Raw genomic sequence first — 25585 nt, forward strand, 5'->3', positions numbered from 1 at the left:
GTGCCGGTGAGCTGCGCGCCGGTCACGGGCTGGCGGAACACGAGCTTTCCGAGGACGAGGAGGAGCGAGTGGCAGTTGTTGAAGATGTACGCGTGGCTCACGGACGTCATGTCGAGCGCACAGATGAACGTGCCGAGAAAGATGACGTAGCCAATACCAGCAAACGCCATCGAGACCACGTCGATGGTCGTCGGCAGCTATACATGGCAGGCAGGTGACGACATGGATCATAGAAACTAGGTTGGTAGAGTACTACCTTGAAGGAGCATCCGCGGGCGTAGGCGAAGAGGCCCATGAAGAACGCAGTCGCGGTCATACGCCAGAAGAGCTTGAGGAGCGGCGTGACGCCGGTCTGGAGGTCGAGCGCGATGCCGACGGACGAGACAGTGATGAGGCTGGCAGCGAGGATGAATGTGCCCAGCCACGCCTGCAACGGCGACGTGTGGATCTCGGTGACGGTCGCCGACGCGTAGAGCGCGGTCGTGAGCGTGGCCGGGTCTTCCTCGAACGCGTTGGAGCGTGAGATGGACCGCAGGACGCGCGAGGTCTCTTCAAAGACGTTCGACTTGGAGAGCGATCGGAGCAGGCCCGAGGACTCGGTGGGCGTGTGTGGTGTCGTCATGGTGCTGGCGCTTGAGGCTGGTGCTGGCGGTGGCGGGGACAGAGGCCAAGTGACCGACGAGAGCCAAAGATTGGAATCGTTGTGACACGCAAGTCCGAATTGAAACAAAAAGGCCGAATTGACGCCTGAAAATAGGGCAAAGCTGGATTAAAGTATGTTCGCCTGCGAGCGTTCGCCGTGGCTATGCAACGTAACGGCACCGACACCAACCACGCGACGTTGAAGCAGCGACAGGTGGCCCGACCCTTGACGACCAAATGCCAGCTCCAGGACATTTTGGCTCCACGATCGCTTATTCAGCTGCGTTTGTATACGTAGAGCGTCTACTTGTACTTGAGGCTTCCTACGCGTCGAATTTGGCATCCTTGGAGTCGACCCTGCCTGGTGCTCTGTCGTCGAGGCGGAATAGCTGGGTACGACGACAAGCCTACCAGCCACCTATGAGCACCCATTTGAAGTCGGGTCTGGTCGGTGCCACGTCTCCAGTGCGCGCCCGTTGCGCTCGCCACAAGAGAATTTGCGGCAGGCTTGGACGCTTGGAAGTTTGGATGCGACCAAGCTGGCGAGACTGGATTGCGCAACATCACTTGATTTTGCAGCGACCGGAGAAGGATCGGACAGTGGATTTATGGCGCGAGGATGTGTTTTTGGTGCATGGACCATGCACGCAGAGGCCCCCATAGAGAGCATCGCAGGACGCTCGCCAACTTGTTGATAGACACCAGTGTCCACACGGCAGGAAATTCAATTGGTCCACACGCATGATACACCCGCTGTCTGGCTGCGTCGACCAGACAGATGGTTGACATTGAGAGCGTACTAATAATAGTTGAGGTCGACGACACGAGGGTCGACGATTCCATATTTTTATTCGAATGCGGAGAATCATTTTTCTTTTGCCTCGACAATCATCACCCATCAATGATGCATGACCTCTCGGAACTGTGTTGGAACTTTTAGAACCACGAAATGCAGTCGAATGGAGGAGATTCATCGCACGCTAGCAGCGCTCTTCGAGCTTCGGTTGAAACACAACATCTCAAAATGGTGTTAAGGGACAGGGAGTCAATCAGGATGGGCGGTACCCGCCAGGAATCGAACCAAAATCTACCTGGTGGCCATCCGTGGCTGCACCGCTCGAATAAACGCTTTCTTCCATCCCATATTAGTGACCGGTCCGATTTGGGGCTCCAATGATCAAAAGAGGGTATCGGTGCAGGTATCGGTGCAGGAAACGAAAAGCAGCGTAGCGGCGCTTTCCCTGAAATTGATTGGGCACCAACCAACACATCTGGCACATCCAAAAGACATCTGCAAAACTGCCACGTCGCCACGAAAACGGACAATTGACAGGATGCGCTCCCACCCTGGTGCCCACCACTATGGATTCCCGCCACATGAAGACTCCAACGGAGTACAAGATAGCACCTTGGTTGAGAATCGAGCGATCAGGTTCTTGCTGTGGCACAGAGAATCGCTAGAATTCACCTTCAACCACAGCTAGTCTATCTTGCGTCATGATCCTCGCGGGTCTCGATGGGAGGGATTTGCCAGGAGCCATGTTAACTTATCAAAGACTTTTAATGTGGCGACATGTGTAAAGATCGTTGGTTCCGCGCTCAACTGGGGTACCGCAATCAACCACGAGGGTGGCTCAAGATGGTTGACAGGGAAACTACCTATAAGATGGATCAGTGCTGAGTTTATAAGAGGGATCAGCGCTGAATTTGTTCGTTCGTGGCCCCCAAATGGCATGTAGGGTTAGGTATCAGTAGACGCCTGCATAAACCGTTGATGGCATCAACATGGTGGCTCGAATTAGTACAATTGTGCCGTCGTCATGCAACCAACGCTCAACGATCAGTCACCGACGTCGCTGCCATATCATTCCATAACCGCAACGCCCCACCGCCGCCGTCAGTCGCGCATCGATTCGAGTCCAAAGTCCAACACCAGCTCGACGAGTCCACTCCACTAGTCAGCGCTACCACGCTCCGTCTTAATGAGTGCAAATCGTGCTACTAGTATTTAAATAGACTCTCTTAAACAACGAGCAGTCGTTGCAGTGTCCCAGGACACACTCGCTGTACAAAAGCGGACCCTATCCTCGTCTGTTTGGTGGCAAACAGTTCTGGTATCACTAAAGGATTGACCCTCAACGCCAGAGCAAGAATGGCCTGAAACCTAGATGTCTAAGCAAAATGCCGACGCCTTGTCCTCTGGCTTGAGTACCGGTACCCACGAGCAGGTGTTCACAGTAGAGCCATGGCCCTATTCAACCCACTCTCCAACTGAGGATTCGTAGTACACTGTAGGTGGTGCCGTACGTCAGCATTTTGTGGGCTGGACGTAAGTTTTTTGCGGTGTGCTACCAGTTGCCTCACTGTGGTGAGCGTCGTCAAAGTGCGGGATAAGAAAACGCAACCAAAAGAACCTGTTGAGTAGATCAATGAAGCGATGTGTGAAGATGCCAGCGCTGATTGGACGACTACGAGGAAGCCAACCTTTGGCGATGAGGTTCCACGACTTGTGTCCAGTATCAGGACTATTAGTAGAGATGTCAGATGGTGCTTTCTATTCGCCTATCCAAGTACCTCGCCACCTGGGTACGCGCATGTCGCTAGTGCGATTTGGCGACGCGCATACTCTCTAAGCGAATACGGAGGCGAAGAGTAGGTTTAGGCTCAAGAATCGTGTTGCATCTACTAATCGCGGGCGAGAAATAACGTGACAGGGTGGCATGTTGATCGGCTGCTAAAGGCGCGCTTCGATAGCGCTCAGTGTTTGATTGTCAGCGACCATGGCCCTTCTCGTCTCGGCACACCAGCGTGACGACGCTCTGCACCCGGCGCCGACGTGCACGGAGCCCGAGTGTCATCACTGCACCAAGAAGCCCAAGCTCGACGCGTCCCCGGGCAAAGGTGCCTCCACGACGAGCAAGCCGAGTTGGACAAACACGACGCGAATGCCTCCACGCCCGTCAAGTCCCGTCCTCAGAGACAGCACCGTGTCTCTCGGGAGGTTTTGGACCGACGACATTCCGCAGGCGACAATCGAGAGCGTCGAGAACGAGATTCGAAGCTGGCGCAACGCCATCTTACGGGGCGAGACACCCGACTTGTACGAAACCTGTGATCGATGGGAGATCATCGATGACGGCGAAGGCGACAGTAGTAGCCGTGACCCAACCTTTCATGATTGCGTCGAGTTCCTCTTGGAGGCGATGCTGAGCCCGAACACAGCGCCAAACGCCGTTGCTAGCTAGCGGTCTACAGAATGGCCACTTTTCATCATTTATGTAACCGAGTCATCGTGCCAAAATTTCATGCATGTCGTGTGCCAACTTGTTGTTGTTGAAGTGAGTCTACTTGGATATAATTTACACTGAACTGTATGTGGTGGTGGACTAGCGATTCCAAGGTGCTACGACGAGCCGGCGGCCGAGAGGTTTAGCCGAGCGGAAGACGTGGCGTGTGAACGGCACATGTCGGAACGAAGTTGTTGCGTAGCCATGCGTCGTGGCGCAGGGCTGCCATCATTTGGAAGAGCACAATGCTCGAGTGTTCAGCAGCAAGTGTTGGAGGTGCAGCTTGGTCAAGGACGCGGCTCGATGATGGGTGGAGTGTGCCAACTTGTTACAGAAGTGCACTCCTGTATGCGTTTGACTGGTCCATTTGATATTTGGACTCGTGAGTGTTTGCTGCTGTTGAAGAGTGAGCCCTGCAGAAGTGCATGGACGAGGGCTGCACACTATAAGATCTTGGCTAAAGCGGACCAACCCACGCCCTCTTTATAGTACAAGAGCACGACTTTTGAGTGATTGACCAGTACTATTATGAACATCGTTTTTCAATGTGGTACATACATGCCACGCAACTCTGTCGAGGCAGGCAAACAGAGAAGATGATGCCATCGCTGCAACCAAGGGTGCGAAAAGACTTGTCCGGATATCAGGGTCCGATTTGCACTCTCCTTAGATGATGCGAGCTCGTTTGTTGATCGAGGCTTTCGTACATTGCACGTCGTCAAGGGACGAGGCGGCGTGTACCTCGTTGCCATTCTTGCATCGATTGCCTTCGGCCGGGTTCTTGCTTGTAAGGATGTGGCGCCAAGATTCTCGGTATGGAATGTCGCTGCGTGCTAAGCAACAACCGCGTCTTGATTCGCGATTGGACCAGAGGAGACTGTACTTGCAGCTAATAACACCCACCATCCGTCGGCGAAGGGACCGCACAACATGCCCCTCGAATCACAATCACCCCGCAGTCTCGTTTTGCAATTTCAACTGCCAATCACATGCGTTCTCACAAGTAGATTGATGGTCTCAATGTACGATGCCGGTCTATAGACCATCATTCCGCATTTTGCACCTTGGATGCACGACGGGCATTATTCAATCTCCCATCTCCATACCAACATCATCATCATCATGTCGTCGACCGTATGCTGCTTTAACGGCTGCTTCAACGCGCCGCTCGCGCCGTCGGACAAGTGCGTCTTTCACCGCAACCGCGCCCAGTGCCTTGTTGACGGCTGCGTCAACCAAGTCTATGCGCGGCACCTTTGTGTTCGTCACGGCGGCAAAAAGACGTGCGCGTTTCCCGAGTGCACGTCACATGCGCGTATCGGCAACTACTGCGTGCGCCACAGCAAAGACGCGTCCAAGCAGCTGTGCTCTGAAGACGGCTGCACCAAGACAGCGCATCGCCGCCAAAAGTGTGTTCGTCACGGCGGTGGTCGGCCCTGCCAAGTGGAGGGCTGCACGACGCACGCGCGGACAGGCGGCTTGTGCTGGCGCCACCGTAACCTTGTGCTTCCGACGGCCGACACGGGGTGTATGCTGGAGGGCCACGAATTTCTCGCTATTTTGGACGAATGGATGGCGGCCGAAGAGCACGATGGAATGGACGACCAGGTCCTTCTCAATGACCTTCAAGCACTGCCCATGGATGACTTCAGCTGTCTCCTCTCGTAAATCCTTCTCGTCGTATTTAATTCTAATTTTGTTTGCCTTTTTTCTGGCCATGTCGACGAACGTGTGGTCGTCATCGGGCACACACCGCCGATGACGTTCAGGTGATTGAGCGTTCCCTAGTCACATAATATGATCAAGAAGACGGTGGGCAACAAATATACACACGCATGTCAGCTATGTATTAATACAAATTGTAGCGAACTGCGTCGCACCGTACGGATAATACATCATTATCCGGTCCATACCATCGGTCTCTCGTGGTAAGGACTTCTACCGGTACCATAAACAGGGCTCAATGTGCACCAATTTATGCGTACTAGGATGTATTATTTGACTGCTGCGTATGAATGAGCCTGCCGTGAAGGATGTGATAGCTAGGCCGATCGGACACTACTTTTGTATTCAATCGACCTTGTTTTCTCAACGTACTTTTGTATTCAATCGACCTTGTTTTCTCAACGTACTCAGTACACCACGACTGCCACGAACAATAAGCGAGGTATGTCCGACGTAAACGTTGCACCGACGCCTTTCGAGTCGACCACTGTAGGAAAGGCAGAATCGTGGACCACGTGGGGTATGCTTGATCCTCAGCGGCTTGAAACATGTACATACATCCAAATAGCTCTGGACGTTAGGCTCTATTCAATACTAGACAATCATCAACGTCGTGCCGAAAAGACGCTACATCGCTCATCATACACGAGCCCTCCACTCCTCCCAGAAAACGTCACGGGTACCGTACTCTTGACGGTATCTTTGGTCATCTAAACGGTATCCTTGCATCTGTCGAGCCTCTGGCGCATCAAATACAGAAAAAGGATGCGCAAGCAGGGATGATGATACAGCACTGTCGCGGCGATTTCCTGTCCACAGAAGCGCTGGCATATATCACATTCGCCGACCAAAAGGATACCTTGGATACCCTTTCCTGTCAAAACGCATATGCCATATTAAGTGACAGGGGCCATATGGTCCGCCCCACATGGCCTTTCTACTTTGCCACGGCACGGCCCGTTGAAAACTCTGTACTCGTTGGAGCTGACAAGCGGGTATAGTAACCTGTGCGCGTGCCGTCGCGCCTGATAAAGGCGCCCTCCATTGGCACCAGATCGAACAACCAACGATGCGCGGGATGTCCCAGGGGCGCGCCGTGTCGCAACCAGCAAAATTCACTCGGCTCGCTGACACGGAGCAAGTGCGCGATCGAACCCACCTTAACGTGCATACATGTCCACACATTCGGGCGTATCGCAGGTTCCATCTTCGAGCAGCAAGCACTTGGCCATTTTCCGTGGCGCGATCAAACACATACAATGCGGGCATGTGTGTTCAACGGCTGCACCAAGCCCGCGACCGAGGCGACCGGCAAGTGCGACTTTCATCGGGGCCGCACCAAGTGCATCATCGACGGCTGCGCCAACCAAGTCTACGCGCGGCAGCTGTGCATTCGACACGGCGGCAAGAAGCTCTGCATTGCGCCCGGCTGCGGCTCGAACGCGCGGTCCGGCGACTACTGCTGCCGCCACGGCGCCGACAACACCAAGCAGATTTGCACGCACGCCGGGTGCCACCGCGTGGCGCATCTCCGGCAAAAGTGTGTCCGACATGGCGGCGGGCGGCCGTGCCACGTAAACGGCTGCACGACGCACGCACGCGCCGCGGGGTACTGCTGGCGCCACCGCAAGCGTGCAAACGATGCGGTGCTGCCTCCTGCCGAGCCCGATGACCTCTGGATGGACGTGCTGCAAGAGCTCGCCCGTTCCGATGCCGACGACGAGATGCTAAGCGATTCGAGTAGCTTTTGTTGAAGGTATTGGATCCACTCCAAGTTCTCACGTCGTTCAACCTATCGGCATGCGCGGCGCCCAACCAACGCAATGGTATTCCCAATTTATCTTACGGCGGTACGATGCAGTACGATGGTGCCAGAGACACGACGACAGGTAACGTTTCGAATGCGCTCGGATACTTGGGAGTCGAAAGGCGTTCGCTGCTTTGTGGCATCGACGTCTGCGCGTTGACCCAATTCGAATGATCAAATTCGCCACCAAAAACTTTTTTTAAATGGTTTTGAGGCTGCGATTGGCCATGGCTCTTTTTTGCACCAATCATATAAAGTTGATGCTGGTTGACCCTGGGCAGCCCGAATCATGTCTTCTTTCGTTGATGGTACGGAGGGCGATGGTGCAGAGGGTCTACATCCACTTGCTTTGGTCCAGCCAGATCTTAAGAGGTTCGGACGAGCGGTTGTGTCGCACCAACCAAGCGAAACCTCTCGGGAATGTGTTTGGTGTCTTTGTCGAGGACCATGGCGCTGGCGTAGGCCCATCCAATGCACTATGCGACGCTACGCAAGCTCGATAAGCGGTGACCACCGTAAAAGCTATCGTTACTATCGACGACTCACAGGCCGACCTCGTGCACGCAAATCCCAAAGGAATCCAAAGAAAGTCACGTGGCAAAATCCACTTAAGCCGACAGGCACCCTCGCTTCAACGCGGCACAAAATGCCGCACACCAGGTTCGAGCTGCGCATCGACATTGGACAGATGGCTCGAGGTGATGTCGAGTTTGTGGCCACACAAAAGTACATCGATTCGTAAATTGATGTAATACTCTTGACCACACTGGGCGTTGCGCACATGGCGGCGTCAGGATGGACGAGAATGGTCCCTACATATCCAAGCGACAGTGGTTGGTGAGCTGCTGCAGTCGAGACATTCTAGCGAGGGGCGCGAGGAACAACGCGGCCGCCTAGGGCATCGTCCAGGCCATACACAGCGAATGATATTTATCCAGTATCTCTATTGCGCAAAAATATATGCTGATCTACTACGACTGCTGCGATTAGCACGCGTGCTTTTTGGGCACACGGCGAATGCAGTCCGAGTTGAGGTTGTGCAAGAGGTGGTCCGCGAACCGATCGGCGTTGGCCTGTGAGATGTCGGCCGCGTACGTGATGCTCGTGCCGGCCTCCGTGTCGATCTTGGTCCAGCCGTCGACCGTCTTGTTGATGGGCGTGTTGGCGACCACCGAGAGCTTCTCGGTCGCGAACGTCACAAGCGTCGGATCGACCATAATGCCGGCGGCGAGCGGGTCCCAAAAGTGGAACGTCTCGAAGAAGCGCGGGCCAAAGCAAATCGACTCGGTGACGTTCATGAGCTTGGCGACAAACTGCGCGTCCGCCGCCGTCGCGTTGTTGAGCGCGTTGAGGTACGCACGCTCGATCGGGTACTTGTCCGTGACGTCGAGACCCACGAGCTTCATGACCTTGGCGGCCGACGACGCAAAGACATCGCGCGCGGCCTGCGGGTCCAAGTAAATGTTGAACTCGGCGACCTTGTTTTCCTCGACACTCCAGAGGTTGCCGGGCGTGTTGACGGCGCCGCCCATAACAACGAGGTTGGAGATTTTCTCGAACGTCGCCTGGTCCTTCATGCGGAGGTGGTTGAGCGTCGTGAAGGTGCCCGTCGAGAGCACTTGGGTCGTGCCGGCGTTGAGGTGCTTCTGCAGCACCTTCCAGCCATCGTCGAGCGTGTGGGGCTGGTTCAAATACAAATCGCGCGGCGAAAAGAGGAACTGATCGCGCAAGTGCAAGACCGAGTCGACATCGTTGCGGCCGCAATCGATGGCCGGCGGCACCGAATCCTGGTAGACGTCGCCGTGTGTGGCCTCGTTGACCATGTTGTAGGTCGCACCTGCGCCGACCTCGACGCGGCCCGTGAGACCCGCAAACTCGATCGTGCGCATGACGCTCTCAATGCCTTCATCCAAGTGCGCCCAGCCGTCGCCGTCGACAATGACGGCCGTCACGTTGACTGTCGGCTCCTTGAAGAGGTACAGAAGCGCCACAATATCGTCCATGTCGGCGTCGATGATCGCGATTGTCGGTGTCGCGCCCGGCTGCGTGCACGTGTTGATCGTCTCGACGTCCTCATTCAAGATGTTGGTCGGCTGGTCAAACTTGCTGCTGCCGGCAACGATGCAGGCGGCGAGTGCGGCTACGGTGGCGAAAAGCTTCATTGTGTGTGTGAAGGACGAGGCAAAATGAAAAGTGAGTGAAAAGACCGAGATGGTAAAGCGACCACGACGATCCTGTTTGCGAATGTCCTCGATTGCTCTTCTAGAGATGTCCCAGGGCACACGGCCCGTGGAAATCGAGTGGGACAAGCCTCTTGGTAGCGATTGAACAATTGCACTGGATGGTATCACGGATGCGACTTGCTTTCATTATTGACAAAGATCTTTCTAGCACCGTGAGTCACGTCGACCACCTGGACGCAACCGTGCAAAAGGACAACCTCGTGTACGAACGGTGGTTGGCGGCCGGTATGTGCAGCAGATGTTGCGGATCGCGGTCCACTCTGGCTCGACACATGTAGACGGTGCCGCGGCCAGTTTGCACTTGCAGTCTGTTTTGATATGTTGGCATGTCTTTCGTGAGCGTGTTCTTGGTGTCTTCCGTCAAAACGATAATAAAGCCGTAAGCGTTCGCTAGAACAGTGGCCATGGAAAAATAGAAATCGACGAGACCTGGACGCTCTCTGTCCAAAATCCACACGGCCACAGGATTTCTGCACACCCACTGTTACGGTGCCACGGGATGTCGCGCAGTTCGAACGCTCACCGTCCATTGCCCACGCCATTGGATAAACTTGAATTAGCATCCCGAGATTTGGAATTCCCACCGAAGTGTTACGGGTGCAAGCGAAATCGAGTGAAATCCAGCGGCAAGTTTCCATGGACAATCGTTGCCTCGATCCATGGATAAGTGAATGGCTCGTAGATAGCACTCACGCTGTTCATACAAAAGAAATGCGATGATGACGCGTCGCACCTCGCGTCAGCCTCGGATAGCGTAACCATAGAGACAACACTGAAGAGTCCAAGGACAGCGTGGCCACTTGGCAAAAACCAAGCACATGTCCTCGGCGGAACCATCATCAGAATCTCGTCGACGGCGCTGCTAGGATCGTCGCATGGATCTACTAGCTGAGGCCAGAGATGAGGCGCTCATCCATACAAACAGTGGCCACGGACGGACATTGTGAAAGAGTGCAAGCGAGAGCTGTACAGTGTACTAGTACACGACAATGGATTCGAAAGCATTTCGTACCTCCGGTGCAGCCTCAGCTTCAACGTTTACCTTGATCACACCGCTACCGTTGCAAGGACATGCATGCGCCAAGCCAATTACGCGAGCTACGCACACGGGCGCTGTTTGTGCACAGACGAGGCGCCCTTGATGCCCGCTCATTTTCCCCTTGTTTCAAGCTCCAAGCGCTCTTCTTTCTTGTGATCAAGGGAAAGCGCAAGCCAAAATCAACACTTTCCTGACCGGCGGACTTCAATTTCTCCGCTCGCTGTGCTGCTTGCTGCAAACAGACTCGGTACAAAGATTCAATAGTATTAGGGAAGATAGTTGTTGTTGAAGTGGGTCGTCTATTACTATAGATAAAACTATGCTAAATGAAATCGTCGGACTTTCTTCGTTGTGTGTACTAGTACTCGGTTGAGGGACTTGATTTAGGCTGGTGGAGGCAGGAGCGCGATCCGCGGTACAAGGTGCTGGCGCGGCCACTTGTGTTGGGCGAGGAGCCGGAGAAGCCGACGAAGAGCAGGCTGCTCGGGCTCTTGAACGAGGCTGTGGTGCAAGTGCAGTTGAGCGACACGCGCCGCCTTGACGGCAATCGTCCATGGACTTGGCAGCGGTAGGTCGGCGCGAAAGACGCGATCGTTCCGGACTCGCCAGACGTTGAACCCGACGCAGGCGCGGAGCACGGCCCCGAGGTAGCGGAACGCGGCTTGGTGAATGCTGAATGCCGTCTTGGGCGTCGAGTAGAGGAAGCCGTCGAGCGTAGTCGGCAAGGTCACGCCCAAAGGGACCGTGACTGCGTAAAGCGTGCTCCACACGTCCTTGATAAAGTCGCAGTCGACGAGGAAGTGGCAGATGTCTTTTGCTCGGGGCAGAAGAGGCATGCTTGGTCGGCCCTGTCGAGCCAGTGCAACTTGACCGCACGGAGCATAACTTGGTAGACGAAGTCGGCGTACTTGGCAAAGATGGCGTCGGGTAGTCGGAGCTCTGCTGTCGCGGCTACGGCAGCAGGCGTCTCGTAGGTGTCGTCGTCGACGCCCAGGTGGCGGGTCGGGAGTGTAAGCGCGTCCTTGGCGGCACGTCGGCGGCGGGCTTTGGCGGGCTTCGTCTCGGTCAACAGCGTTGTCACTTTGTGCAATCGAACCAGCCATGACGGCTTCAGAGTCGGGCTTGGCACTGGGCCACACGTGAAGGCGTCGCGAGTCGTTGCGAGCCAGCCGAGCCATTTGTCGTTCGGCGTCATGTGGGCCAAGGTCACAGCACTTGGCAGTCTCCGCTTGAATGAGGTGTTGAGCTCTTGTCGCGATTGACTATTAGGAGAAATAGCACAGTCGCATTCACATCACAAGGACTGTCTTGTGTCGGCGCCTAAACGCTTTGGTCGTCGATGCACGCGAACAAGAGCTCCAGGCAAGGCGATGCATGTAGCGGGGGCGTATTATTGGCCACCTTTTTCACCAATCACACGCCACTAAAAAAGCGAGCGAATATCAAACATGCTTTATGCTCATTAGGTAGCGTACGCCGAACGGCGCGCGTCCTGCCAGGGCCACGAACCACGAGAGTGCAATCGGTGATGAGCCATAGCCTCTTGCAACACAATGCGCTGGAGCCCGAGAGGGCTGCTTTCTCTGGCGTCGGCGACCGAGCCCATACTATTAATACGTGGCAGCCCCGGCCGTGCATCCGGATACTCGCGCCGGGCGACATTTTCGAGAACTCCATGCGGCAGGCAATCGGTCGCGCGTGGCGCCCGCTCGTCGTCGCCGGCCCACTGGCGTCGCTGGCCGTCGCGCACTGCGCGAGCAGCCGTAGCGACCTCTCGGACGTACGCCACGTCGATACATACAGCACAGGCTTACATGCGCTGGCGTAGACGTTGCCAGCGAGCGCGATCCCGGCCTTTCTGAAACAAGAGCTCGACGCCGTCCGTGCCGGTATGGGCGCTAATAATGCGCCCAAGGTTGCGATCAGCACCCTTCGCCACACGCACAAGCTGGCGTTCGCTGTGCCCCATGACGCCAAGGACAAGGTGCTTCATGCGTTTGTGACGCAGGTCCATGCCAACGATTCCACCGCAGCACTCGAAGTGCTGCCCTCGACCTCGTACGTCGCGCTCTTCTCGCGTCGCCATGTGGTATATGGCTGCATGTAGTGCACCGCCGTCGCTCGACTATGTCTTCACCGACGGCTCGGGCTCGGTGCAGGTCCGCGACGACCACTTCGTCCTCTTCAAGGACGAGCCGATGACCAAAGGCGATCTCGTCGCGTTTGCCGCCGCCTACTGCGCGTCGAGCGGGAACACTCGCTCGCAGAACGTCTCTCGGTCCAGAGCGCTCGAAGACGTGGCCAAGCTCGGGCTCATCGTTTATGATGGCGACGGCGTCTTGACGTGGGACTCGCTCGCGGGCTACGACGCGGTCAAGGCCGAGATCCAGGACACGGTCGTCCTCGCGCTGCAAAACCCGGCGCTGTACGATGCGATTGCTGAGCGCACGCGCTGCCGGTACGACGAGAGAGTACTATCAGTGACGCACTCAACGCGACGTGGCGTGTACTAGGTACGAAAGCAACCGGCCACGAGCCATCTTGCTCGAAGGACCGCCGGGTACGGGCAAGACGCTGAGCGCGCGCATCGTGGCTTCTGTACGTTTTCATTTGTGGACAAGTTGTCCTTTATTGTGTTTTGAAAATTGTAGCAAGCGGGTGTCCCGCTCGTTCACATTCCGATCGAGAGCCTTGTCTCCAAGTGGTACGGCGACAGCGAGAAGAAGATGGCCGCGATCTTTGACGCTGTCGACAAGCTCGACGGCGCGCTCATTTTCATTGACGAAGTCGACCATTCTTCTGTGACATGTCGGACATAGTGACCTGTAGATTGACGCGCTTGCGACCGCGCGCGGGTCGGGCAACATGCACGAAGCGACGCGCCGGATGCTCTCGGTGCTCCTCCAAAAGCTCGAGGGCTTCGAGTCGGCGAAAAAGGGTAGATCGACAACTTGTCCATTGACGAGACGACGACAGTATGATACTCTAGTCACGCTGATTGCGGCCACGAACCGCAAGCAAGACCTCGATGCAGCGCTGCTGAGTCGCTTCAACCTCTGCATTCGCTACGACCTCCCGGACGACGCTACCCGTGCCGCGGTCTTCCAGCGGTATTCCCACGTGCTGCCGCCCATTTCATCACTCTGTCGACTAGGTATGCCAAGCAGCTGTCGTCGACCGACCTCGAGACTCTGGCGCATCACACCAGTGGCAAGTCGTGCCGTGACATCAAAGAGGTCGTCCAATCCATCCGATATTACCTTGGACGACGGAGTGTCACCATGTACGTTTAGATCTGTGAGTACACGGAACGCAAGTGGGCATCGCACGTGCTTCGAAACGAGCAGTTGACGACGTCGACGCCAAATGTGGAGGCGTACTTGGCTGCGATCAAAGCCACGACGACGACGCCAGAAAGTGCATTCGTGGACATTTAACGTCCAATTTAGAACTGCTCCCCGAGTCGAATCGCATACTGTGCCGCCTCGTGCATCGGGTGGTGTTGGGGCACGGCTGCCTCGGACGGTGGCGCGATCGCAGCGATGCGCCAGAGCTTAATGTCGAGAACGTACTGAACTCGTTGCCACGAAAGCACGAGGTTGCCGTTGAGCACGGCCGAGGCCGGGTCGACGTAGTAGACGCCGTCGACGGTCCACTTGGCGCGACAGAAAAAATAGTGTGCACCCGCGTAGAGGAAGAAGGCGTCACGCGTGCTCGGCAAGACCGTCGGCGAGGCCTTGGAAGAGGCGCGGATAGCCGCATAACTGAGCACTTGGGTCGAGAGCACGAGCAAGATGAGACTCCAAAGTCGGCGCGCATCGCCCATCTGAATGACGGCGCTATTGCACACGACTTGCGCATCGACTTGGGCGAGGTGGCACTGGAGGCCAAACGAGACAGCGTGTTGGACCGGGTCCAGAAGCGTCAGCAGCGTCGCGCTACAGTAGACGAGCGCACGGTGCAGCGATGCATACTTGGGCGTCATGGCGCGCGTCCAGACCATGCCAACGTCATTCACGATGAGCGCGAGCCAGAGCACCTCGCTGGACGCAACAAGGATCGCGTACCACGGTCGCTCGTGCTCCGTGCTCGTAAACGCGATCACGGCGCCGCTTTGAACCAAGGTTAGCGTCGCTGTCGAGAGAAGGCAGAGCGCCGAGACGCTTCGCACAAACAGCATTGGTCGCCCGAGCCACACGATCGCGCCGACGCTCTGCAGCGAGAGGAGGTTGAGGCCCTCGACGTGCCCGCGGGCGTACACGAGGTAGAGAAGCACGAGCAGCGCCATCGCCAGCATGCCGCACGTGACGTACACAACACAGGCGCGCGCGTACGTGGAGATCGTCGTTGGCAAGATGCTGGCGTCGACGGCGCGCGTATGGTAGACTGTGTTTTCCGTCAGGAGCGTGAGGTTGCTGCTCTTCGTATCGCCGACGAACGTGACGACGTCCCGCAGCCCGAGGACCCAGTCGTAGGCGTACATCCAGCTAAAGTACGGTAGCACAGTCGGCTCGAAAATCGGCGCGGTCACGACGGTGACGGGCGCCAAACCAGTGCTTGGCTTTAAAAGCTGAGCGACCGAGACGTTGGAGAGCGCGAGGTCGGCTGCGACCGCAGCGGCGGCGGCGAGTATCCCATGGCTTGCGTTGCGCAAGTATGTGTCGGTAAAGGCGATCGCGCGCGCCAGGTAGGTGAGGCAGTCGGTCTGACCATTGGTGACGACGTCGCAGAGTCGTGGGACATCCAACTCGAGCGCGCGCGAGAGTAAGGCGGCCAAAACGAGGTACTCTGGTGCCTTGCTGACGGTGCTTGCATAGTTGATCGTCGTGCAGCTTGTCCGCGATGTGAACGCGACGCATCCGCTCGAGATCGAGTTGGGCGTAATGCTCGGGCAGAGAATGGACCCGCCGACGGTCGAGACATTTTGTGTGCGCCGCCATGAGCGCGGCACAACGATGACGTTGCCCGTGGCCGTCATGCCCAAGTACGCTGCCTGGGACGCCGGCGTCGTCGCCAAGGTCGTGCGGAGGAGCCGGAGGCTGTCGTGGAAGAGGGCGAGGAGTGCTCTCGGCGGCGCCACAAAAAACATGTCAACCGAGCCAAACGGCCCGAACCGATGCGTCACCGCGGTCAAACCGGCATCCAGCGGCGACAAGAGCGTGCCGTTGCGCGTGAGTAGAGCGGCCATCGACACGTTGCGAAAGGCGTACGAGGCGCTCGATCGCAGCAAGCTACATCCGGCCACGCCACTGTCGTTGCGTGCAATCGCGGCCAAGTCGTTTGCGAGCGCCCAGTACATCTTGTGCGACGTGGCAACATCCCACGCAAACGAGTGGTTGGTGGTCGCGATCGGAAACGAAAACCGCATGCCCAGCGCGTTCTCGACGACGTAGTCGTTGTAGATGCCGATAGTTTTGAAGGTTTGCCACTGCGTCGTATAGTGTACCAGCCCGTGGGTGCTCCAGTAGGCGGCTTCGTCGTCCAGCGACAAACGCGGCTCGTCCAGCGACGCGAGCCAGGACTGGCCGCGACGGGATCTATGGAGCTCGGCAGCAAAGCCAATCTCGAACGCTGCACCCCAGCAGTCGCGCCACGTGGGATGGAGGTTGCGCAGCACCGGCTCGAGGTACACGGCGCCGTTGGTCGTCATGTGGGCATAGCAGCGCGCTTGCCGGGCCGCCGAGTTGGCCATTTCCCACGAGCGGTTCAGGTCCAGAAAACAGTACTGCGTAAAGATCCACGGAAAGTCGCACGCGCTGGCGGCGGGCGCGCTGCGAAAGCCCGCAATGACCGCCGACATGGATCGCAGTGCCGTGTACTGCAGCGTCGCGCCCAGCGTGGCCGGCACCGAGAGGATCGCAGGTCCTTTCGAGGACGCGCGCGGGCTCTGGATCGCGCCAATGGATGGCAGTGTGAGCACCATCGACGTGGTATTCGTGGCGCTGGGCGACAGCTGTATTTCTCGTGTGATCCAGTTGGCTAAGAACACATGGGTCGACGTCATGTTGAAGGTGCCCCAGCACATGTCGTTGGCGAGGCTCACGCGCGTCAGATCCAGGTACAAGATACCGCTGACCACCGACGCACCAATGTACACGACACTCGCAGTCGCAAAGAGTTGATTCCACTTATGTGGCCACTGCCACCAGCGCCGTTGGTACAGCGCCGCATTGTTTGTCCGCTGCGGCGCGACGCCCGAGAGAAGCCCGACCGACGTGTCGACGCGCGTGCAGCTCCAGAGCCGGAGGTGGAACATTTCCAAAATATGCTCTTGGCGCGTGACACAAGGCAAGACGCCGCAGAGAACGCACGCCACGACATCGTACTCGTGCACAAGGTTCGTCTCCAAGCACGATGCAGCGAGCGCCGAGACGACGAGGTTCCTCGGCCCCGGGAAGACGGCGTCGTATGCCTCCAAAGCGCCCGCGACAAGCGCGCTGATGACACCGCCACCGATGCACATCGCGCCGAGCGTCAAGAACCGGCGGTTGTCGCCGATGGCGAGGGTGCCGCTGGTGCACGTGAGCATGAGGTCCATGCCGGTGCTCGTGCACGAGGGCTGGAAGCCCATTGTCGGCACGATGGGCGCGGCGACGTCCAGAATGACAAGTGTCAGCCACACGCACAGCGTCACCGTACTTCGGAGCGCCAAGGTGCCTGGCGCGCGGCCGCTGCTCGAGACGCAGAGCACGTCGGTCACCACGTACGTGAGCCACGTCGCTTCGCCAGCGAGCACGCACACATGCAGGAGCGGCCGCGGCTGCCACTGCAAGAACGTATGGCCGTCCACGAGCTCCAGCGGGAACGGCGCCGTCGACAAGAGCAGCAGCGCTGTGCCGCCGCGAAGGACCGTGAGTGGGCGGCCGACCCACGTCGCCGCCGTGAGCCGGTTGAAGAAATAGAGATTCCGGCCCTCAATGCGCCAATGCGCGCTCTGTGCGGCAAACCCGGCGCAGAGAAGCGCAACTAAGAGGGCGATGCCGCTGGCGTAGACTGCGAGGTACCAGACCATGCGGTTGCCAATGTGGATGCTGCCGAGGTCGGCGGCGGCCGCTGCCGGCACCAAGAGGCGCGGGCTCTCACTCGAGAGAAGGACGCGCGTCGCAGCGTCGCCATCCAAGGCCACGACCTCGCGCACGCCGAGGACCCAGTCGAAGAGCAAGAGCCAGCTGGAAAATCGCCAGGCCATCGGCGCAGAGAGCGACACGTTCAACGGCGCAGAGAGGAGATGCCAGTCATCCTGAGCGTCGGTCGCAAACTGGAGAAACCCGACAGTCAAGGGCATCACTTCCGTCATCGCCGACACGACGTCGTCACGCATCGGCGAGAGTAGCGCAGGAACCACATGCGCTGCTGCATCGAGAAGCGTCGCGCAACCGGCGTTGCCAGCACAGAACGATGCAGCGTCAGGCACCGATCCGTTCACGACCAGTAGCGTGTACAGAAGAGGGAGCGGCGCCAGTGTCAGCGTCAGCAACGAAGCGCTGCCGTCGCAAGCGTCTTCAAAGCTGAGCGATGCCTGCGGATGGGCTGACGGGCTATTGTAGAGGCAGAGGGGGTTGCCGCCGTAGTACGTGTACGACGCGTCCCAGGACGGGACATGCAGCGCGATGGATGTGGCCGCGAGATTCTCAAAGGCGGCAGCGCTGGTCGATGTACCGAAATGCGCTCGCAACGATGCAGCGAGCGTCGTATGCAGCGCGAGAAGCGACGGCGGCACGGGCAGCAGCCACGGATCGATCGAGAGAAACGGTCCAATGCCATGGTGCACGAGGCCAGTCTGGTTGATGAACGACGAGCCATTGTTTTGAACACCAAGAAAGTCTTCAAACGCATTAGTGCGTCGAAAATCGTTGATCGCACCCCGCACGAGACTCATGTTGAGCCCTTGGACCGTCGACCAGTCATTCGCGGGCAGCCAGTACAAGATGACACTGGTCCATGGACCGCGGGTTGATGGCGACGTCTTGAGACTCACGGCCTCGGTCATGCCAAGTGCATTCTCGATCGCAAGGCTCTCAACCACACCCGTGCTATATTGGTTGTGCCATAGATGCCGGTACTCGTCGAGGCCGTGTGCGCGCCATTGGGCAATCTCGTCCTCGACGCTGCCGTGACGCAACGTCGTCATTTTGTCGAGCCAGGCACGGCCGGCGGTCGTGGCCACCAGTGCCGTTTGGATGGCCACGGTGAACTCATTGCCGACGCCTCCGTACGCGGCAAGGAAGGCCGTGACGTTGACGTTCCGAAGCACCGACTCGTAGTAGACAGCGCCATTCGATGCGTACTTGGCGACGCAACGGGCTTGCCGCGCATGCGTGTGCGCGACCTCCCACGTTTTGAGCCAGTCCACCCAGCATTGCTGGGTGCGCACGCCTTTGGCGTAGGCGATGTGCATGGCGCGCAGCATCGGAATGGCCTCTTTTAGCGGTATGAGCTCCGTCTGCGCGATGCGCCTTGCGTACGTGGCGTAGTAAGCCGTCATCGGCGGTGTCAACGATCCATAGTATGTGGTCGGCATCGCATAACTCGAGAGCGGACTCGAGACGGGCGCCGCCATGGAGGCTGTTGTCAGCGCCGCGTTCGCTGCGTCAATGAGGTAGGCCTGGTACCCGGATTGGTTAAAGCCGGGCCAGAACAGCACGTTGGTCAGCGACGGCGCGAGGAGTTGGAGGTAGTAGGCAGCAGTCAGGAGCGAGAAAACGACGTAGGCAAAGCCCGCGACAACGTGGTACCGGCGCGTCACATGGACGTACTGACGCGAGAGGTGCGGCCCCGCCAGAGACGCCGCAAACGGCTTGACCGCGTTCTTCGCACGCCGCCAAGCCACCATCGAGCGACCCGTTTCGTTGGTTGTGCCAACATGCTGGTGTCGACAGTTACGGAAAAGGGCAGCACGACGTAACGCAGCTCAACCGACACGTTTCGAGACGTGGGTTGGGATGCATCGGTGTCTTGTCTAGTGTAGTACTTTGGTAGGCTACTGATGTCCATTAAATTGAGTGCGTCGGCGAATCGCAGACGCATAGATTTCTCTCATGCGAGCTATTACTACCCGAGAGTGCACATTAAGCATGACAAGCACCCTTCCACTGGTTCCACAGTCAAAGGCAAACGCTCGTTCGAGCTACGAGGGGCTTCATTAGCCGCCGGTTTTTAGTGTCGATAAACTGTTTCCAGCCCCTCGCTGCTTGCGGCCAAGGAGTTTTGCAGCAATCGAGCAGCAAAGCATGCTGCTCATCTACCTGCGGGTCCACGCTGTCGCTTCCACGACACTAGCCGCGGCCGAGATCCTGGCCGATATACACTTTTTGAACGGATATAGTGTTGCGTAGTAACGCCCCACCGAGTGATATAGTGTCCGACCTACAGTATATCAATGTTCATATTTTAGTGTTACACAAAAATAGTGTGAAATGGCGCATTTTAAAATGCGCGACCTGCTTGCTGGCTGCCTCTTGCATGGCTTCTACGGTGCCGGAACTTCAAGCCGCCCTGTCCAGTGTTTACATATCGGCGGCGCCGTTGAGTGTTCTCTGGGAAAGGGCCCGCTGGCCTATCAGAAGCGGTCTCGCAACGACCACGTGGCTGCAAATGGCTGGTCCACATCCTTTTTTCGAAGCCGAACCAGCTCGCACAGTCGTTTTTCTCCCTCCTTCTTTGCCGCTCGGCGTTGCAATTTAAAAAATACACGCCCCCGCCGACGATCTCTGTTTATTTGGCTCGGGTTTCGAAACGGTGGCTCGAAATTTAATTGCGTTGCGCACGCCACGCATATACTTGCGGTTTGTATAGCATCACGTATTTCTTTGGCGTGTCCCAACTTTTTATTCGGTCGCGTTACACATGCACTTGCATTTTGTATGTAGAGGTCTTGTGACGAGAAAAAATGGATTGGTGTCGCAATAAAATACAACCGGGGAGGTGCACTTGGTCATTTGAAATTTCAAACAGGCGTCCCCGGCTGCCATTTATTGGGGCTCTGATTGGTGGAAATATCGTGAAAAGATCGAGCGGACGCGACGTGATTGGTGGAAATACCCTTCCAGCATATAGCGGATTCATTTTTCGATTTCCACCGACTACAACAAGCAACCATGGCCCGTACGAAGCAGACCGCGCGCAAGTCCACGGGCGGCAAGGCGCCCCGCAAGCAGCTGGCCACGAAGGCCGCCCGCAAGTCCATGCCCGCCACCGGCGGCGTGAAGAAGCCCCACCGCTACCGCCCGGGTACGGTCGCGCTCCGCGAGATCCGCCGGTACCAGAAGTCGACGGACCTCCTGATCCGCAAGCTGCCGTTCCAGCGCCTCGTCCGTGAGATCGCCCAGGACTACAAGACGGATCTGCGTTTCCAGACGACGGCCATCCTGGCGCTGCAGGAAGCCGCCGAGGCCTACCTTGTCTCGCTCTTTGAGGATACCAACTTGTGCGCGATCCACGCCAAGCGCGTGACCATCATGCCCAAGGACATCCACTTGGCCCGCCGTATCCGCGGTGAACGCACGTAAACGGCGCGTATGTGTGTCTCTCTTTTTACCCCCAATTGTGATGTGCATGCGACGCACCGCCTGTATCGTCTTCCGAGCGCCGCAGTGCATTGTGGCCGGGGATTATATATTTTAAAAGCAACGAGATAAAGAATCGTCTTGATGAATCCACGACCTGGCGCGGAACAGCGGTGGACCGGCGACGACAAGGCGCCAAGCACTGCATACGAGGTCTCTGGCTCGGAGATGGAGTTTGCAGCATAATGATCCAGCCTTGTATTAGCTACATAAGGTACCCTCTCTACAACCTGCCCACTGGCGCAAGCCCACGCCAGCGGCAAGCGAAGGAGCTCTCCGATGCGTCCTCGGACCTCATACATGGTGTGGGTAAGCTGGAATTGAGCACAGTGAGAGCCAGGGCGACGGTCCCACAGCCTAGAGAGGGACAAGGTCCAAGGTTGAAGTTGCCCTTGGGCGGGCGGACCGTTGGTTTCATGCGGTTTCGAGGCCGTGGCAATACTCCATCTTCCTCGCAACATGCTCTCGAAGCGCCTGTCGCTCAACATCCTCTCGCCCAAGGCGGCGCTTGGCGCTGCGCCATTGAGCCCGAAAGCCACGTCGCCCCGAGGTACGTACGTACATATCCTCGTCTGAGGACCATGCCAGCATGGCTCGTAGGCAAAGACCGCCTGCGCCTGACCAAGACCCCATTGCCCAGCGACGAGAACCAGCGGAGCCCGCCAGTGACGCCGGATGCTACCGACGACGTCATCCACGAGATTCAAGCAACGCTCACGAGCCTGCTCCAGCGCATGGACACGATCAAGCCGGCCAAGCTGCGCTCCATCAAGCTCGGCGGTGCGTACCTTCTTCTGAACCATGCTATGCAATGCGGTGCAGGCGAGCTCCGAGGCCTCCTCGGCAAGGCCGACGACGAGTTTGGCGCCCACGAAGGCACGTTTCGAAAGCACGTGCACAACGACGGACTGCAGATCCAGCTGCAGAACTTTGTCGCGAGCCTCCACGGCCTCTCGCCCGTCCTCGACTCGTACGACTATCTCTCTTTGCAGCAGAGTCCGATGCGCAACTGATGGAGACTATTGTCTAGGATCCAAAAGACAACTTTTCTTGTCAACGCGTTCGTCAAGCGCAACGTCGAATTCGCTTTTCAAGAAATCTCGTCCTACTACGCGTCGATCGTACGCCTCACCATCCGATATATGCTAGCACCGCGACGATGTGTCTAGTTTACCGAACTCTCGCTCGCAGTGGCCCACGCGTCGGGCTCGGCGGCCGAAGCCGCGGTCCTGGCTGCTTTGCGCGCCAAGCCCACCGAGCCGCCGACGTCCGACGACGCGACAGCACCGGGTGCGGCAGAGAGCCCATGCGTGGTCTCACCTGCAGCCAGAGGTGCAGTACCAAACAGGGCAGCAGTTCTACTTTGGTCATGGCCGCGCCACCAACCACCACCAAGCGTTCGTCCACTACAAGGTGCCACGAGTCTGCAGCAACTGGTCCTGCATGCCTTTGTAGCTCGCAGCAGCCCAAGGGCACATGGAAGCCATGGTGTGTCTGGCCCAAATGTACCGCGATGGTCGTGTTGTGGAGAGCGACCACGAAGCCGCGACGCAGTGGTGCACCCGCGCCGCCAGTCTCGGGTCCGTCGAAGCCACGTTTGCGCTGGGCGACCTCCTCGTATGTGCAGGGCGCTCTCTACAAGCGCACAAGAGTGGGCTTAGGTGCAAAAGGCGCGTCTTCTTACCCACGTGGCGCGACGCCAAGAGACGTATGCACTGGCGATGGTGCGACTCACGCAAGCTGCCGACCAAGGCCATCGAGACGCACAGTACGCTGCCGGTGCCACATGCCACGTCTCAAGTCGCTCGCTTCACCGTCAATCTAGGACACTTGTACGAAATCGGTGCGGTCGGCGCAGTTCAGTGGCAGTTGGCTAAAGAGGCGTACCTCAAAGCAAGTGACCAAGGCCACAGTAAGGCACAGGAAGCCTTGGGGCGTCTCTACTACTATGGACATGGTGTCGAGATGGACAAGACCCAAGCCGGCCACTACTTTCAGCTGGCGACGCAGGTGATCGATATGCCAGAACGCTTACTCTCAACTGGCTGCATTAGAGCGATCCGAGCTTGCCAGACGCGTGGTATTTGCTGGGTTTGATGTATGCCAATGGCGACGAAGTGCCTGCGGACCAGCCCCGTGCAAAGCGCTGCTTTATCAAAGTGCACACCTCTTCTCTACGACAAGCGTCGTGCCACATAGGCTGTGATGTAGGCAGCCATGCTCCAGCACATTGACGCGCCGATCGAACTTGCTGCCATGCTGCTGACCAGTGAGAAGGCGCCGGTTTCCGATGAGGTGGCGACCGAGGCACTCAAGTGGCTCGTCTTTGTCGAGCCGCCGACAGCGAGGGCCCAATACCTCCTTGGCACACTCTTTGAGCACAACGCCTTTCTAAACGTACCCTCAGCACTGCGCTATTACACGGCGGCTGCCCGAGCGGTGCGTTCAAGAGCCAATATGTACCGACCGTCCTGTATACGAGACGTAGGGCCACGGCGTGGCGGCGCAGCGTGCAGCGCAGCTCTACTACAGCGGTCAGAAGGGCGCCGACGTGCGTAGTGAGAAGCGGCTCGCATTCGAAATGTACTTGATCGCAGCGCGAACCAGTCACGACGCCGAGTCAATGAACGCGCTGGGCCTCATGTACGAAGACGGCGAAGGCGTTGCTGTCGACATGACGATGGCGGCTGACTGTTTTCGCCAAGCGGCCGACCGGCAGAGCGCCCACGGCCACTTTAACTATGCCTGTCTCCTCCGCGCCGGCCGCGGTGTCGAGAAGGATGTGGATGCGGCCAAGCACCACTTTGAACAGGTGAGGCAACGCTTTGTATCAAGTTGATACAAACATGTGGTAGGCGCTCGCGCTCGGCTACGCCCAGGCCAGGCAATTTCTCTCAACAACGAAATAGCTACAATACCCACTTGGTTGAGGGATGCAGTAACAGGGCGGGCCGAAGCCATGACGCATCGCAAATCCATTCTCACGCCCAGGAGAATGCTCGCCCAGAGCTGTCGTGACAACTTAAAAGAGAACGGGCTTGAGCGTTTGCACACTACACTCATCCTACGACACGGCCCATCGCAATCTCATCAAGAGCACCGTTGTTCGCAGACGTGCATCAAATTGGTTTACCGACCACTCGGCGGGCAACCCCGCTGCCACGTAATCAAACTACGGATGCGTTGCTATTGGAATGGACGACCACAGGCCGTCGTGAGTAGCCTACGAGGACACGAGGTCGGCGAGGTCGATCGTGTCGAGGAACCCACGCAAGTCGGCGCGGGATATTCGCGGGCTCGACACCTCATTCTCGTCCCATGGGGTTCGCAGGTCGCCGTCCTTAGGTCGCGCGTCGGTGGATAAGGCCATGATGCGGTGGCGCCAGCAGTAGCCGCCGCGCGTGCGTCGAGCAGCCTCCGATGCGGCACTGACGGCCGCGCACGTACTTGTGGTGCAAGTGAGGGACGTGGTCACAGCCAACATGCGTGCACATCTCGATTTCGCATGCTGCGCGCAGTGCTGGGCGATGCGGTGGCAGCCGTCGGCCGCACAGATGCGCTTGCCACCGTGTCGTACGCAGAGATGGCGCGCGTAGACCTGGTTGTAGCACTTGGCACTGGCGTCGGTGCTTGTGAAAGTCGCACTTCATCGTCGTCGTCATCGTTGGATTGCCGCAGCCGTTGAAGATGCACGTCATATTCGAGATTGGCGTCTCGAAGCCCATGCCCTTCTACTGCGAGGGACTACGACAAGATGCTCGTCGGCGGGTTGTAGCTGGATTTCATCGACTTGGGACACAAAATCAACAACGAGACATGAAGGGAGAGATTCATCTAGTACACATGCCTTCGCATCGCCGAGCGTCCACGTGCGACGAGACGGCGCTCGAGGACCGCGTCTGCGTACAGTCGACACCAGCGTACAATGGCCCGAGGTGTGGTTGCTGCTGCAGACCGACGGCAGCGCTGCAACAGAGGATTGAGACTAATCATCGCTCGCTCTTGTAGTCGTGCTATGTTCTCTGGGTTGTAAGTGTCCTCTTATGTGGATTTAGTACCTTGCTACACCTCCTACAGATGCTGCGTGCGCGCTCAAGCTCGTGTGCGTCTTTGTGTTTGGTAACCTTAATCGATGCCACCTTCACTTCCATCCAACGGTGTAGTCGAACTCTAGTTTTTCTTACTTCTGACCTTGCGCAGGCGGGGTCTCGATACGCTTGACACCGAGCGTATCCAGTGCGGCAACGCGGTCCGGCTGCGTTTGCCGGCGCACGTAC

General features: G+C 57.6%; 10 protein-coding genes across 10 annotated transcripts in view; 6 read left to right on the forward strand and 4 right to left on the reverse strand.

The window, feature by feature from the left end:
* Positions 1 to 26: 26 nt before the first annotated feature.
* SPRG_10093 (hypothetical protein) lies at positions 27 to 622 on the reverse strand (the record flags this gene model as incomplete). The annotated part of the gene is made up of 2 exons (XM_012349242.1): positions 27 to 197; positions 257 to 622. Coding segments are annotated over 2 exons (537 nt in total), but the record flags the coding sequence as incomplete, so codon positions are not given.
* Positions 623 to 3422: 2800 nt separating this feature from the next.
* Positions 3423 to 3958, forward strand: SPRG_10094 (hypothetical protein; the record flags this gene model as incomplete). The annotated part of the gene is made up of 1 exon (XM_012349243.1): positions 3423 to 3958. The coding sequence occupies one exon, from the start codon at positions 3423 to 3425 to the stop codon at positions 3885 to 3887; it is 465 nt and encodes a 154-aa protein (XP_012204633.1). The 3' UTR covers positions 3888 to 3958.
* A 1093-nt stretch (positions 3959 to 5051) lies between these two features.
* Positions 5052 to 5634, forward strand: SPRG_10095 (hypothetical protein; the record flags this gene model as incomplete). The annotated part of the gene is made up of 1 exon (XM_012349244.1): positions 5052 to 5634. The coding sequence occupies one exon, from the start codon at positions 5052 to 5054 to the stop codon at positions 5595 to 5597; it is 546 nt and encodes a 181-aa protein (XP_012204634.1). The 3' UTR covers positions 5598 to 5634.
* Positions 5635 to 6913: 1279 nt separating this feature from the next.
* Positions 6914 to 7408, forward strand: SPRG_10096 (hypothetical protein; the record flags this gene model as incomplete). The annotated part of the gene is made up of 1 exon (XM_012349245.1): positions 6914 to 7408. The coding sequence occupies one exon, from the start codon at positions 6914 to 6916 to the stop codon at positions 7406 to 7408; it is 495 nt and encodes a 164-aa protein (XP_012204635.1).
* A 1039-nt stretch (positions 7409 to 8447) lies between these two features.
* Positions 8448 to 9623, reverse strand: SPRG_10097 (hypothetical protein; the record flags this gene model as incomplete). Its single annotated transcript, XM_012349246.1, has 1 exon — positions 8448 to 9623. The coding sequence occupies one exon, from the start codon at positions 9621 to 9623 to the stop codon at positions 8448 to 8450; it is 1176 nt and encodes a 391-aa protein (XP_012204636.1).
* Positions 9624 to 12416: 2793 nt separating this feature from the next.
* SPRG_10098 (hypothetical protein) lies at positions 12417 to 14224 on the forward strand (the record flags this gene model as incomplete). Its single annotated transcript, XM_012349247.1, has 9 exons — positions 12417 to 12523; positions 12572 to 12801; positions 12851 to 13201; positions 13257 to 13341; positions 13395 to 13529; positions 13573 to 13681; positions 13733 to 13853; positions 13898 to 13979; positions 14037 to 14224. Coding segments are annotated over 9 exons (1364 nt in total), but the record flags the coding sequence as incomplete, so codon positions are not given.
* Positions 14189 to 19587, reverse strand: SPRG_10099 (hypothetical protein; the record flags this gene model as incomplete). Its single annotated transcript, XM_012349248.1, has 1 exon — positions 14189 to 19587. The coding sequence occupies exon 1, from the start codon at positions 19574 to 19576 to the stop codon at positions 14189 to 14191; it is 5388 nt and encodes a 1795-aa protein (XP_012204638.1). The 5' UTR covers positions 19577 to 19587.
* A 1105-nt stretch (positions 19588 to 20692) lies between these two features.
* Positions 20693 to 21401, forward strand: SPRG_10100 (histone H3). The gene has a single exon (XM_012349249.1). The coding sequence runs from the start codon at positions 20841 to 20843 to the stop codon at positions 21249 to 21251; it is 411 nt and encodes a 136-aa protein (XP_012204639.1). The 5' UTR covers positions 20693 to 20840; the 3' UTR covers positions 21252 to 21401.
* Positions 21402 to 21767: 366 nt separating this feature from the next.
* SPRG_10101 (hypothetical protein) lies at positions 21768 to 24228 on the forward strand (the record flags this gene model as incomplete). The annotated part of the gene is made up of 11 exons (XM_012349250.1): positions 21768 to 21858; positions 21909 to 22088; positions 22131 to 22278; positions 22339 to 22429; positions 22478 to 22598; positions 22639 to 22721; positions 22764 to 23318; positions 23363 to 23467; positions 23520 to 23747; positions 23797 to 24120; positions 24164 to 24228. 11 exons carry the CDS (start codon positions 21768 to 21770, stop codon positions 24215 to 24217), a joined length of 1980 nt encoding a protein of 659 aa, XP_012204640.1. The 3' UTR covers positions 24218 to 24228.
* A 1260-nt stretch (positions 24229 to 25488) lies between these two features.
* SPRG_20895 (hypothetical protein) overlaps positions 25489 to 25585 on the reverse strand; it is a gene marked incomplete at both ends in the record, with an annotated part of 1128 nt that continues 1031 nt past the window's right edge. The window contains one exon of the mRNA XM_012349340.1: positions 25489 to 25563. Coding sequence (XP_012204730.1) covers positions 25489 to 25563 — 75 coding nt within the window. The remainder of the gene's footprint in view (positions 25564 to 25585) is intronic.

This window comes from Saprolegnia parasitica, assembly GCF_000151545.1.
Source record: "Saprolegnia parasitica CBS 223.65 unplaced genomic scaffold supercont2.52, whole genome shotgun sequence".
Taxonomy (NCBI): Eukaryota; Oomycota; class Saprolegniomycetes; order Saprolegniales; family Saprolegniaceae; genus Saprolegnia; species Saprolegnia parasitica.

Bases quoted from the DNA above. Each gene is read 5' to 3' on its own strand.
- SPRG_10100 (XM_012349249.1), top strand. From the start codon at position 20,841: ATGGCCCGTACGAAGCAGACCGCGCGCAAGTCCACGGGCGGCAAGGCG.